Consider the following 12,257-nt stretch of genomic DNA (forward strand, 5'->3'; position numbering starts at 1 on the left):
CCTGCTATTCATCGTCAGGGATACAGTCTTTCGACGGCTCGGTGAGATCGTGCTTGTGATAAGCGCACGGATCGCTGATAGCGCGGGTCGTTGGTGACAGATTGTCAGTAGTACATTGGCGTACCACCTTCATCAATCGAAGCAAGTCCTCCTTGGACAATTCAGCGCAAGCGGAATCAAAGTCGATCTCCTCGTACTCGTGCAGCGAGTAAGCACTGCCAGTCTTGCTGTAGGTGCCTACGTTGATTAGCCAACCAAGTTCTGCGACCAGCACATCGTAAAGTGCAGAGTGTTCATGGCCGGCTTTACTCAGCAAATCAAGCTCGCGAGGCTCGACGGGTGTATCGTCATGAAACTCAACGATCCGGTCGACCAATATGTTTGCAGCTTTCTCCGCCTTGAACTTATCCGCTTGGATCCAGGCTCTGATGTAAGCGTCCACTTGTTGAGCCTCTGCCAGCGAGACTTGAGGGAAGATGGGGTTTACACTGTCGGCGTAGGTGAAGTAAATTACATCGGCAACGGCTTGGGGATCGTCTTCAGGCAGATCGAAGACCTTCTTCTTGGTTTCTTCAAAGCGACCACCGTTTAGAGCATTCGCAAAGAAGGGTATTTTCGTTAGGATGTCCTGAGGCACTTTGAGCTGTGTTCCGTTTTTGCCAATGTTGAGGATGAAGTTTTCCGAGGCGAAACCACGGAAGTTCGTGTCCATGGTTGTGTCTGTTAGTCGTCTGGTTGTGAATAGGCTTTGGTACTGGTCAATGATGGTTGTTCGTGAGCAACAGGAAAGCAGAATATCCTCGTCAACATGCTTCCGTCGTATGCTACGTGCGGCGCAGATCAGCATGGGGTTCCACCCGCCGTGAGCTCAATGAAAGTGAAGCACGACAAAGAACTTCATTGTACACTGAATGCACTTTGTTCCTCGTTGTACAGGCACTTCGGACCCAAGATGAACAGTGAGCACCTCGCAAGTCTGCGATGACTTATCATCGTGCGTGCTGCTTAATCCCTAGGAATGTCGTTCGTGCATTCGGCATGGCACACGGCACACTGTGTCGAGTGACATCTCAACCCGTGTGACGAACCTCGTGCAAAAGCCATCATTCACTGGGAATTTTGAGACCACAAATGGCCTCTAGGACCGAGCTCTTTCCTGAAGACTGCTGCCCACAGACGACGGTACCAGGCAGACGTATGAGGCTGTTCAGACCCGCACGCCATAGCAATTGGAGTGTTCGGTTCATTTTGAATTGCACAATGTACAAAGTCCATTTTGGCGCTGGTAGTCTTGCAACGAAAACGTGGACGTCGAGAATGACCAGAAGAAGATTTGGGGAATGGCAGAGAGCAGAAGGGAAGGGAGTGCTCATGCCAGAGTGTTCACTCGTGATGCCTCGGGGCCGCCATACTGGTCAACAATGCTGGGCAGCTGTCGTGAGGACATGGGTAGTAGAGTCGGCTCTGTGATTAATAATGTGGTGGGGAACAATGTGACTGCTGGCAACAGCCTATGTCTCACTGGTACGTCCTCTACGACCTGTTGGCGTGTTCGGATTTGTAGTCTTTGATGTAGGTCGGGGCAGACTATCCATGTGCGTTGAAGGTAGAGTTCCAGCTCGAGTGGAATTGTTCTCTTGGAAGCTAACTGCTGAGAAGTGCCCAGATGATATATATATATAAAGCCGTTTGCAGCTAGCGAACCCATGTTATATCAGTCATCACGACCAATTTCAGATATAGAGCCACGCACGCCACGGCAATATTGACGAAGCCTGTGCAAGATGGTGCTAGGATCGTGTAAATATGGTTCTTCCGCTTCAAGCACTTGCCCGTCTGCATCTTGCTTGAAGACCTCCTCAATGTCTGCGCCGTTACGCCACATTAGAGACCTCGAAGGAGGGGGATTGCAGCCTTTCATGGCATCGATAGCATCAAGCAACCAGAAGAGGTCCTCACGAGACATTTCTTGCCGAGCTTCTTCGAACCAGGGCATCCTCAGATCGAAAGCTTGCCAAGCAAAAATTTGAGACTGATTTTCGGTATTAAACCTGGTTGCCAGTTCACAGATGAGGAAAACGAAGAGACTGCTTTGAACCAAATCACTCCGACTTAGGAGAGTGATGTTGCGCGGGTCGACCAGTCGTGAGCGATGATAAAGGACGAGTTCCTTGTAGAAAATATTCTTTGCCTTGAAAGCCATCAGCTTGTCAGCAGTGATGTAGGCTTTGACAAGCGCATACACCTTGGATCGTTCCTCGTGCGTGTATGGTGATGTAGAATAAAGCTCTGGTAGCTTCGACGCCTTTGAGACTTGATCGCCATAGCTAGAATAAAAAACCTCCGAAATGGCGTCTGGGTCATCGTCTGGCAGGATAAACGTTTTGTTGTGTGACTCGGAAAAGCGACCAGATCGAAGAGCGCCCTCGAAGTAGGGGACTTCGGTGAGAATGTCTTTGGGAACATGCAGCTCCCCTTTGGAAGGTCCAGCGATGATGGTGAAAAGCTCAGATGCAAAGCCGTTGTGCTTTGCTGCGGATTGTTGAAATTCTGTCTTCGGTGAGGGTGTCATCGCAGAACATTGACGAGTAAATTAGGTATTCAGTGTTGTGACTATGACTACATCTGAGATTCATCTGCTGTTTCAATTGTCTTGTTTGGTTTGTCAATTAATCTGCAGCGTCAGCACATAGCAAATAACTCAAGCGAGCGTAGCTTTCGTGAAGTGCTAGCTTGGCGGAGCAAACCCTCCTCTTAATAGCAAACTCACAACGAGATTTCTGGCGCTGAGACAGGTGCTTTGGAAAGACTCAGTGTAGTTGGAAAACGCACGATGTGCTGGATGCTCGAGCGGATTTCCTGTCCAAAATCATCGCTCAATGTTCCCCGAGAACAGGAAATCAGACCGTGCATAGATTGCATTGAACAGGAGACTCGTGCGCAGGTATCTTCGTTCAAGATATTCATGTCGCGTCCTTCCTCAGCCATGTTCTTTACTTTTAGTTGACGTATCGAACCATCCCACAAGACGCTGCAAGCAGCCAACAAGTGTTTGCTCATTCAAACAATGTGCCATTCCCTTGCTCTTCTCAAGTGTGAAAGTCCGACAGAAAGTGTGTAGCTCCCCCTCCACAGCATCCCACGAACCGTAAGCGTAGGAGCCATGTTATGTTGGGAAAAAGGATGAAGCGTCGCTCTGCGAAGCCGGGAACGGAGGAAAACCCATAGAGAACAGATGATAACCCTCAGCAAGCCACCGTAGTGGAGCTCCGGTAAAGTATTAACATGTAGTTAACACCTCTACTGATGATGAAGAAAAGAAAAAGAAGCAGGAAGCGCAGGTTCAGAAAGTTCAAAGAAATGTTCCTGCAGAGCCACGCTAGTGGAGAAGGCTTGGCATAGAGCCTTGTTGACATCTCAGCCTCGACTTCGAGGTCTTCCTCGCTCCTGCCTTTCGAAATCTGAAGCTCGTAGAAACTGTTCCAACACAAGCAAACTGCGCAGTGCTATCGTGTACACTCATTCAACGCCTATTCGGTGCACTCTGTACTCCGAAAAGTTCAGAAGCTACATTTAGCAGCACTCGGGCGACGGATCGGATTATGCATTGTTCGATCTCTCGCTGACAGAGCACCATCGATGTCTCACGGCCCAAGTAGTTAATTCGCTCTCCTTTGGCTACAAATGTAGGTCTCAAATAGGCACGGCATTGCGCCGTTGTCAACATGACGTTCGCTACCATCGGCATCCACAGCACTTTCCTTACCAGTAATCTATATCTGAGCTCCTATAGCCACCCACCGTCACCCTGTCGAGAAAGCATTCACCACATCCTTGACGGTAGTGATACTCCCGAAAATCCCACCCTCACCTTTCACACTTTCAAGCGCAAACCTATGAAGTTCATCTGTCCCCACCGCGCAAGCATCACCCACAAGCACACAATCAAAGCCTCGATCATTTGCCTCCCGCATCGTAGAATGTACACACACATCAGTCGTAACGCCACATATCACCAGGTTCCTGACGCCTTTGTTGCGGAGCATCAGCTCGAGCTCCGTGTGCGCAAATGCTGAACGACCAGGTTTATCGATGACGTTACTGCATTGCTCGTCATCGTGACAGTACAACTGCAGTTCAGGAATGACTGCGCAGCCAAGTTGCCCGCGTGTTAGAGCGCGACCGAGGCGGGGTGTTGGTGACCCAATGCCAAGACCGGAGGCGTTGTTGCGGGAGCGGAAGTGTTCACGCGATGAAAGCGTGGAGAAATCGGGTCGATGTGATTCACGGGTGAAATAGATTGGGAAGTGCGAATCAGAAAAGTGCTTGAGTAGAGTCAGGACCGGTTGAATGACTTTCCGTAAGGGCATATGGTCGTAGCCTTGCGATGTGAGATAGCCACCTTCTTCAAGGACTGTATTGGGCAAAGTAAGACAAGGTTCCTAGATGTGTCCGCTACGTACAATCTCGTTGCATGTCAATGACAAGTAATGCCGTCGTTTTTGGAGCGAGAGACTTGTCGTGAGGCCAATCGTACGGCTCGGCCTGCAGTTGGGATCTCATATCGAAAGCACTGTAGCTTCCGATGGTGGCTTGTGATTGCATATTCACTTTCGTTGGTGTAGAGTAAAAGAGATATAACTGGGTCTGGATTGTCATCCAGAGGCTGGGCTTGGCGCCGAGACTGAACGACAATCCATCATGGAAGCTCATTAAAGTCCTTGAGATCCTCCCCACAACAGGCGTCGACCTAACTTGGTTGCTATAGTTCTATTGACGTTGGTTGGCGCCTGCCTTATCGGAAATGGAATACGAGTACGTATACATTCATTCAAGAGCAGTATAGAAAGTCCAACATCAGCTTCAACTGCAGCCAGGCGCTTATGTCGAGCTTTGGCCTCACAATGGCAAGATTTGCTAAGTCAAGGTGGTCAAGGACGCACTGTACTGAGCAGACATCGAAGAATAATGGCAGGGAAAGCAAGCAATAGAATAGGTGTGATAGCACGGGGATGGAATTTGGGGTGAACTTACTTGGTTGAATTAACCACGTTCGCGTCTGTCGCGTTGTCCCTGATAGGAGGAGATTGTCCCTTACAAGCCGAATTTGTCGCTGATAGGATGGGGTATAGCACTTACTTTGATATGCTGACAGGCTGATCAATACGTTTAGTAGTTGAGTGGGTCAGGTGGATCTTCAGGCCAAAGCTCACCGTCAGCCGCATTGCTTCGTGCTGTTTCGAGCGCCCTCCGAGCTTCTGAGGCGCGTGTTCGGAAAGCTGCGGCGGCAAAGTTGGCCGAAGCTCTGTATGTTGTGCGAGCCATCTCGGCTACGCGCTGCGCATCGCCGTTCAGACGATCTGGCTGGTCTGACACAGGACCTAGGATCGGTGTGGCAGACCTAATGTGCTCGATCCTAGTGGAAGCATCTCGCAGCATGCGCTCGGCTCTTTCCATTGCGCTATGGTATTCTCGTCGAGCCTCCAGGATGTTGATTCTGTAACCAATCTGAGCATTGTAACCTGGTCGTGCAGATGTATTTGCAACGTCAAGATCGGCGTAGGCAATCCAATAGTCTCTCCATCTATGCTCCCATTCTTCAACGTTGTTGATGTTCAGGTCGATGGGCGCGCAAGTGCGCAAGAGGATCTCGAACTGGTGGTCGGACTGGATGTCGAGTCGGTTCACTCTTCTGAAGCCACTACGTTGATGATGAGTGGGTGTAGGTGGTCCGAAGTTTCCTTGATCATCTGAGGTGTCGCTCATGATGTCAATCTGGTTGTCGTTGCCCTCTTCTTCTTCTTCCGGAAGTGCGTCAACGGTGTCCGTGCCGTTGTTAACTTCTTGTAGGATATGATCTTCACGTGCAAGAACAGTCCGAAGAGCACTGACCATGGGAGCCAGCCCCACCATGTCCTCGCGAAGCAATCCTAGGCTCTCCAATTCTGTCTCATCGCGTGTTTGCACGATATCGAGCACCATGGTGAGCCATGGTTCCATGTCGCCAATAAAAGGTCGGTAGTCTTCATTCTCGTAGTAAGTATACAGGAGCTGCCGCATTTGTGCCTCAATTGCGTTCCTGTTTGCATCTCCATCGCCTGTGGAAATCTGGTTCAAGTCCTGACCTAATCGAGCAAGGAAGTTGTCGAACATCGCGTCGCCGAGATGGCCGAAAACGAATTGTTCGGTGACTTGGTCTTCTTCGATCACTTCGCCCTCTTCAAGCTCACGCTCGAGCTCGGCGTGATCGTGGCTCTTCAGACATCCTCTGCACCATGGGCAAGTGCATTTCTCTGACAGCCATTGCAATAGACAGTCCGCGTGGAAGCTCTGCCCGCAGTCTTCGTGCTTTAAGAGCCATTCGTCGTCTTCGAATGGGAGAATACAGATTGTGCAATCGGGGTCTCGGGCGGCCGCTGGGCCTTTGAATAGTTGTATGTTTTTAAGCTGCTTGAAGGTAGGGTCGCTGACGATGGCCTGCATCGTCGTGTTTGTTGCTGCTGCAGTGGTTGTATTCATACTGGTCTCAAGCACACGGGCTGATTGTTCGTTGAGTAAGTTGAATGCTACTTCTGCTGATCCAGTAGGCAGGCCTGCCCTTTTATCACGATTGTAATGGTTAGCGAGAACAATGCAACAACATATAAACGAAACAAACCCGAGAAGAATAAAGCAGGCATAAGGAAGTGTCAACGGTCGTTGTTGTTCATATATTGTGGAAACCAAAGGCAGTATACATAGACAATGATCCTTGGTGGAAGGCCGACAATGGTGTTTCGAAGTGCAATATGTTACAGCCAGACATCGGCGTCGGTTGAAGTGCATCGTACTCGATCACACATGGCAAGCTGGAGTCCTGCCTTGGAAATAGGGGAAGACCTCTGTACTGGTGGAGACATAGTACGATACACATGGCTCAAGATGCCTAGCGACGTTCAGCGGTCGGTTGATGTGAACTTGGGGGCTCACGGGTTACCGTGAAGTGTCACGAGGACATCTAATGATTTATTAACAATACAAAGTTTTGTGGCCAGACCAGCGACCTCCTCGGGGTCGTTCTTGACATCAGGTTCTGTTCGGAAGTCGCTCTCTGCGTCAAGCAAGGACACCTCGAAATCAACCTCTATTTCATACCTCGACTTCGTATGCTGCTCTGCGAGGCGCTGCCGCTCTGGTTCAATCTCATATCTCTCCACAAAGAGCAAGCGCGAGCGATATCGAGCCCTGTTCCGGTTGTCTTGCTGTTTAGCGTTGACTTTGTCCATGAGCCACGCTGTTGCAGTACGGGTACTCGTATCGTGCTTGCGGCCGAGAGGCTTCTTCATGTCAAGGTGAAGCTCAGCGACAAGACGCTGTCGCTTATCAATGAACTTACATTTCAGATCTGTGTCCTCGTCTGTTAGTCTGTCTTGGAGCTTCTGCAATTCTGCGGCGTACTCCTTGTCACAATTCTCAAGTCGTTGCTGTCGAACCTTGCGTGCTTCGTTCACGGCATTGAACAACTCGGGCTGGGTAGACTGCAGATACGATATATCGCTGGGTGAAAGCATTGTCTGGCAATCTTCCGAGGGTGGAGTAATGTTCGTAGAAGTAGTCATTTTCGTTTCCGATGTGAGTGTTGTGAGGTTAGGATAGGTAGAATATGAGCTTTCAAACACTGCACTTGACTTCCTTGCGGCATAGGATAGCATGATCTGTGGCCAAGCCACACAACAAAGAAGCACAAGATACAGACAATGCACTTTGTGTCATAGTACTTGCTTTGTCAAGCATAGCACTCCGTAGCTTTCACTCCGCGAGCGAAGGTCAACGCCAATTATCCCTGCCTCGGATAGTGCTGTGGCTGCTGTTAGCTGTCGCTTCTCCTCAAGCCGGGCTTTGTATTTTTGCAGCAGAAGATGCATCGGGCTTGCTGGAAGTTCTTCACTTTGCCCTCGGTGCTACAGCTCGCCATGGCGTTCTGTCCAGCGCTTTGAGGTTACATCAAGCGCCTCATGGTTGAATGAACCAGGACTTGGATTAATGCTTGGCCGCATCCGGCTGATGCGCGTGGATTGACAGCAGTTCTGCTGACTGGAACGACCATCGAAATGGCGTATCGCAGCAGGGTTGCTGTCAATCAACGGACCAATGATACTTTAGCCAGTCGATATAGCAGCGTCGTAGGTCCTGCAATGAGGCTCGGTCAAGGACTCCGCAGTCAACACACCTATACTTCGCAAATGGGATGTTGTAGGTATGTTCCAGCTCGATGAACGTGCCAGACACTACAGCTTGATCTTCGTACTCGTCGAGATAGACCACTTTGCGTTTGGCATTACCGCGGCGTTGATCAGGCTCTTGGTAGTTCTGGACGGATACGTGCGAGCGTAAGAAGTAGCCTCTGTTCGCTTCTTTCTCTTCTTCATTATATGTGCGGATCAGCAGGCCTGGTCCTTCCTTGTTCTTCGTATCGAGCAGAACAAATTCCTTCTCGTGAATCTCTTCATCGTGAGGCGCAAAGATACGGAACAGCCTACCAGGCGTGAACCAGTCGTGGTCTCGAGCGCGATACTCAGGTGGGGGTTCATCGTTCGCAAGTGATTGCAGATATAGCTGACCACCGTCATCGATCGCTTTCTCGGATGGAGGTGGAGTATCGGTGTCATGTGGTTGGTGGCTGTATCTCATGTTTCTGCCCTGAGTTGGGTTCGCTGGAGACGTCGTCAGCGCACTGAGCCACAAGAAAACCGGATCCATGATAGCTGAGTACACGAAAGATGGATGACAGACTCACACATGTTCGTACGATCACCAAAGTGGGCTTTGTTAGTTGTTATGGTAGAATCACCATAGGTGTGTCCTCTTATGTTCAGACTGCCACCAATGAATATCTGAGTGATGTTGGGCAGCGATCTGCTATCAAGCTGGTCGAGGATTGGTGCCAGTTGTCGCGTCTCCAACGACATCTAATGCTTGCATACTGTTCGTGTCTACGACGATCAGACTCCTTGCAAAGGTGTGTGTTGGAATGTGTGATAGTGTTACGATTTCGCGCAGATGAGGACGTGAGTAACGGCCATCGAGGACGAGGCGACACATTCGAGCCATCGCAGGGCAACGACTTAACTTGGACGACCGTAAGCTACCCAATAGCACCTCTCTTTCATACTTGTCAAGGATTGGTAGAAGAGCAAGTAGGGCGATGGTCAGCTGCACCTCGAGGCGAACAGTTGAGGAGCAGGGGTCAACCCCACAGTCGCCTGGTCAGAAGCTCCACCAAAGCTTTAACCCATCAACAGCAGGCATAGAGGACAACACATACCTCTAATCTCCCAACTCATGTGAAACCTTCCTTTCCACGACCAAACTACTGCTATGCATAAGGCACAGTCCGCCGTCAACTATCAGCTGTATGGCCGAACTTGAACCAGTACATTGGCAGGGGCTGTGGCTGAGGTCCAAAGCTGTTGCTTGGTATCGTCACAGCATTGAGCGCTCTACAACATGACAATGCTGATGTACCATGCTCTATCATGCACAATGCTTGTTTCGAGGACAAAGTTACCATGGGACACAATGCCTCCTCTTTGTCTGCATGGGACAAACAAAGAACCAGGATCAAGCGTTCAGAGCCGCATGGACTGGATATTCGAGAGAACCATCGTGATTGCTATCGCATCAAGTCAAGCACCACTATTACAAAACCCCCGGGTACACCCCTGTTTGCGTGCGGAACACTAACAGCCCTCAGCACACATCCCGCTCGTCGAGATGGAAAGCCCTTTTGCATCAGCCCCACCAAAACTCCCACCAGACCACCAGAGTTGTCAAGATCTACTTGTCCGTTCCGGCCCTGCTAACCCTGACAGCACGACATGTTCCACATGTTTAGAGGAAATCAGCAACGACGAGCAAGTATACCAGCATACCGTGTGCGGCGGGTGCTGGCATGAAGAATGTTTCCGGTCATGGTTGAACGACAAATGCACCTGCCCACACTGCCGAGCATGCGTCAGGAAAGGCATTCATCCCACTGGACTCCATTCATACATCATACAGAACGATCTTGGTTACAGAAGCCCAGAGTGGAAAGAGTACTGGCTCGCACGACGCAAGCAGATCAAGAAGTCCACTACCCTGGGTATATCGTTCTGGCGATTGAAACCGGGGTACACCCAGCAGGAGCGCTTTCACAAATATGTCCAGCAGGCCTTGAAGATACGTCGACGTAGATACCGCCGTGCCTTGAGTAGACTCGCCGATAGTGATGCTTACAACAAGTATCGAACGTATCACGACCTGATTGAAATGGCAGAGGATAGCTGTGCGACCACTATACGAAGCGCAAGAGAACTCCTCGAGCAACAGAAGTCCCTCTCGTCTCGTGCGGCGAAGTGGGAGGCTACTCCTCCTGACCCATACACGCTGCCACCTCTTCGTCACCGTGACATCGTGGCTGATCTGGAGTTGGAAAATCAACCATGAATATGTTAAGCTTGATACTTAGGTAAGTCAATAACAGGTAAGTCTCACACGTCTTCTGATGTCTCATCTTATGTCTTTTTTATTCCGCTGTACCACAGATGCTTCTTTTCGCTTTGCGCTCATCTTCTCATCTCGTGAGGTTCGTCATGCGAGCCTATGGACACAGAAGCCATCATTCTAGCTTCGAAGAATCACGCTCATCGTTCAGCACAAACAAGCTGACGGACTCATTGTCGGTTGACCTTGCATAGCTTCTATCCATTGTTTGCCCTTGTTGTCTTCTCACAACGAGTAAGACAAGGTATGCATTGTTCCCTTGTTGCAGCTGCTACAGGCAGCGATCAGCGCCGCATAACATATAACTCCTGCGAGCACAGCTGTCAACTACAATTAGTTGTAGCGCAACATCATAGATGCTTGGACGCCGAGGACTGCGACGATTACCACGATTACCTGCAACATACCCAAGACGAGCAGCATTCGTAATGAGTAATCCACCCTCACCTGCTCGAGCATCCACACCAGCAACACCCACTACCGTTGACGAGACGACGCGAGAAACCAGCACAGAGGACCACTCCAATATGGCACAACCAAAATCCGAGCTGATCGGCATCAAGTCCCAGACAGGGCCGGCCCCTGATCGAGACGACAAATGTACCATCTGCCAAGAGCAGATCCTGCCTACTGAAGAGACCCTAATCCACGAAGCACATTGCGGAAGCAGCTTTCATGCCCAATGTTTGAAGGAGGCCCTGCAAAGAGACAGTAAGTGCCCGTTGTGCCGGAACTTGATTCAATCCATACTCACCAAAGCAGACCGAGAGGACCAATGGAATTGGTACTACGGAAAGCGCATATTCAAGCGTAAGATGTTAGGCAACGACCAAGCCTTCTTCCGCACTCCAGGATATCTCGCACAACAACGATTCTACCTTGCCTGGCGACGAGCCAACACTGACCGAGCTGCGGCACGAAGGAAAGCCAACGAGGACCTCACCCACACCGAGGCGTGCATCAGAATTGGCATTGAGGAAGAAAGACGCATAGCAGCTCGCCTGACACGCAAGGAGATTCGGGAGGCAGGACTGGAAGACTTCCGACGAATCATGAAGGGCGATGACGCCAAGCAGGTTGAAGCTGAGACTCGGGGTTTGAAAGCCAGTAAGTACCGTTCGTTGGAGCAGGCTGAGGCGGCTCTGAATGTGCGGGAGGAGCAGCTGAGGGAGGCCGCCATGACCGAAGTGTGCGAGACGTTGGAGGGGATCGAGCGTGCCTATGCGGACAGCATCGGGTATCATAGGTGGGTACTGACGCAGGCTCGGGAGCAGGACTCTCGTGCTGCCGAGTGGGAGGATGACCCTCCTATGCCTGCTTAAATGATTTAGAAGATAGTTCGCATAGTATGATAAGCAAATGAGCGTTTCACGACAGAACGAAGTGATTGTATACCTTTTCGTATCGTGCTGCGTTCCATACAGATCAGCTTACTTGACCATACTGACATTTTCACAGCTGCTGTTGGTCAATATCATCTTGGCATAAGTACAAGTGGTTATAATCGTAGAATCTGACAGCGGAATATTTTTGGTACCCGCCCCAACAACGCCCAGTTTTCGTATCTGCTTGGCTGCTCGAAGATGCTAGGAGAACGTGTTGGCTCTAGAATAATCGTATCCAAGATAGTCTCGCAACTACCGTAGCAAGGTCTTACATTGAAATACCCCCAAGCTGGAAGACAATTTGACCGTCGCTTTCAGCAGTCCGGATGGAGCCTTCTGGCATCTGGT

At 50.2% G+C, this 12,257-nt stretch overlaps 6 protein-coding genes across 6 annotated transcripts; 1 reads left to right on the forward strand and 5 right to left on the reverse strand.

Annotated features, from left to right (window-relative positions):
• Nucleotides 1–4: 4 nt before the first annotated feature.
• On the reverse strand, nt 5–712 carry PMZ80_001123 (uncharacterized protein; the record flags this gene model as incomplete). Its single annotated transcript, XM_064869570.1, has 1 exon — nt 5–712. One exon carries the CDS (start codon nt 710–712, stop codon nt 5–7), a length of 708 nt encoding a protein of 235 aa, XP_064735067.1.
• A 1,002-nt stretch (nt 713–1,714) lies between these two features.
• Nucleotides 1,715–2,572, reverse strand: PMZ80_001124 (uncharacterized protein; the record flags this gene model as incomplete). The annotated part of the gene is made up of 1 exon (XM_064869571.1): nt 1,715–2,572. One exon carries the CDS (start codon nt 2,570–2,572, stop codon nt 1,715–1,717), a length of 858 nt encoding a protein of 285 aa, XP_064735068.1.
• A 2,597-nt stretch (nt 2,573–5,169) lies between these two features.
• On the reverse strand, nt 5,170–6,519 carry PMZ80_001125 (uncharacterized protein; the record flags this gene model as incomplete). Its single annotated transcript, XM_064869572.1, has 1 exon — nt 5,170–6,519. One exon carries the CDS (start codon nt 6,517–6,519, stop codon nt 5,170–5,172), a length of 1,350 nt encoding a protein of 449 aa, XP_064735069.1.
• A 446-nt stretch (nt 6,520–6,965) lies between these two features.
• Nucleotides 6,966–7,598, reverse strand: PMZ80_001126 (uncharacterized protein; the record flags this gene model as incomplete). The annotated part of the gene is made up of 1 exon (XM_064869573.1): nt 6,966–7,598. The coding sequence occupies one exon, from the start codon at nt 7,596–7,598 to the stop codon at nt 6,966–6,968; it is 633 nt and encodes a 210-aa protein (XP_064735070.1).
• Nucleotides 7,599–8,115: 517 nt separating this feature from the next.
• On the reverse strand, nt 8,116–8,948 carry PMZ80_001127 (uncharacterized protein; the record flags this gene model as incomplete). The annotated part of the gene is made up of 2 exons (XM_064869574.1): nt 8,116–8,693; nt 8,777–8,948. 2 exons carry the CDS (start codon nt 8,946–8,948, stop codon nt 8,116–8,118), a joined length of 750 nt encoding a protein of 249 aa, XP_064735071.1.
• A 1,515-nt stretch (nt 8,949–10,463) lies between these two features.
• Nucleotides 10,464–11,846, forward strand: PMZ80_001128 (uncharacterized protein; the record flags this gene model as incomplete). The annotated part of the gene is made up of 2 exons (XM_064869575.1): nt 10,464–10,471; nt 10,937–11,846. The coding sequence occupies 2 exons, from the start codon at nt 10,464–10,466 to the stop codon at nt 11,844–11,846; spliced, it is 918 nt and encodes a 305-aa protein (XP_064735072.1).
• Nucleotides 11,847–12,257: the final 411 nt, after the last annotated feature.

This window comes from Knufia obscura (genome assembly GCF_036327395.1).
Source record: "Knufia obscura strain CCFEE 5817 isolate CBS 148926 chromosome Unknown scaffold_1, whole genome shotgun sequence".
NCBI classification, from domain to species: domain Eukaryota; kingdom Fungi; phylum Ascomycota; class Eurotiomycetes; order Chaetothyriales; family Trichomeriaceae; genus Knufia; species Knufia obscura.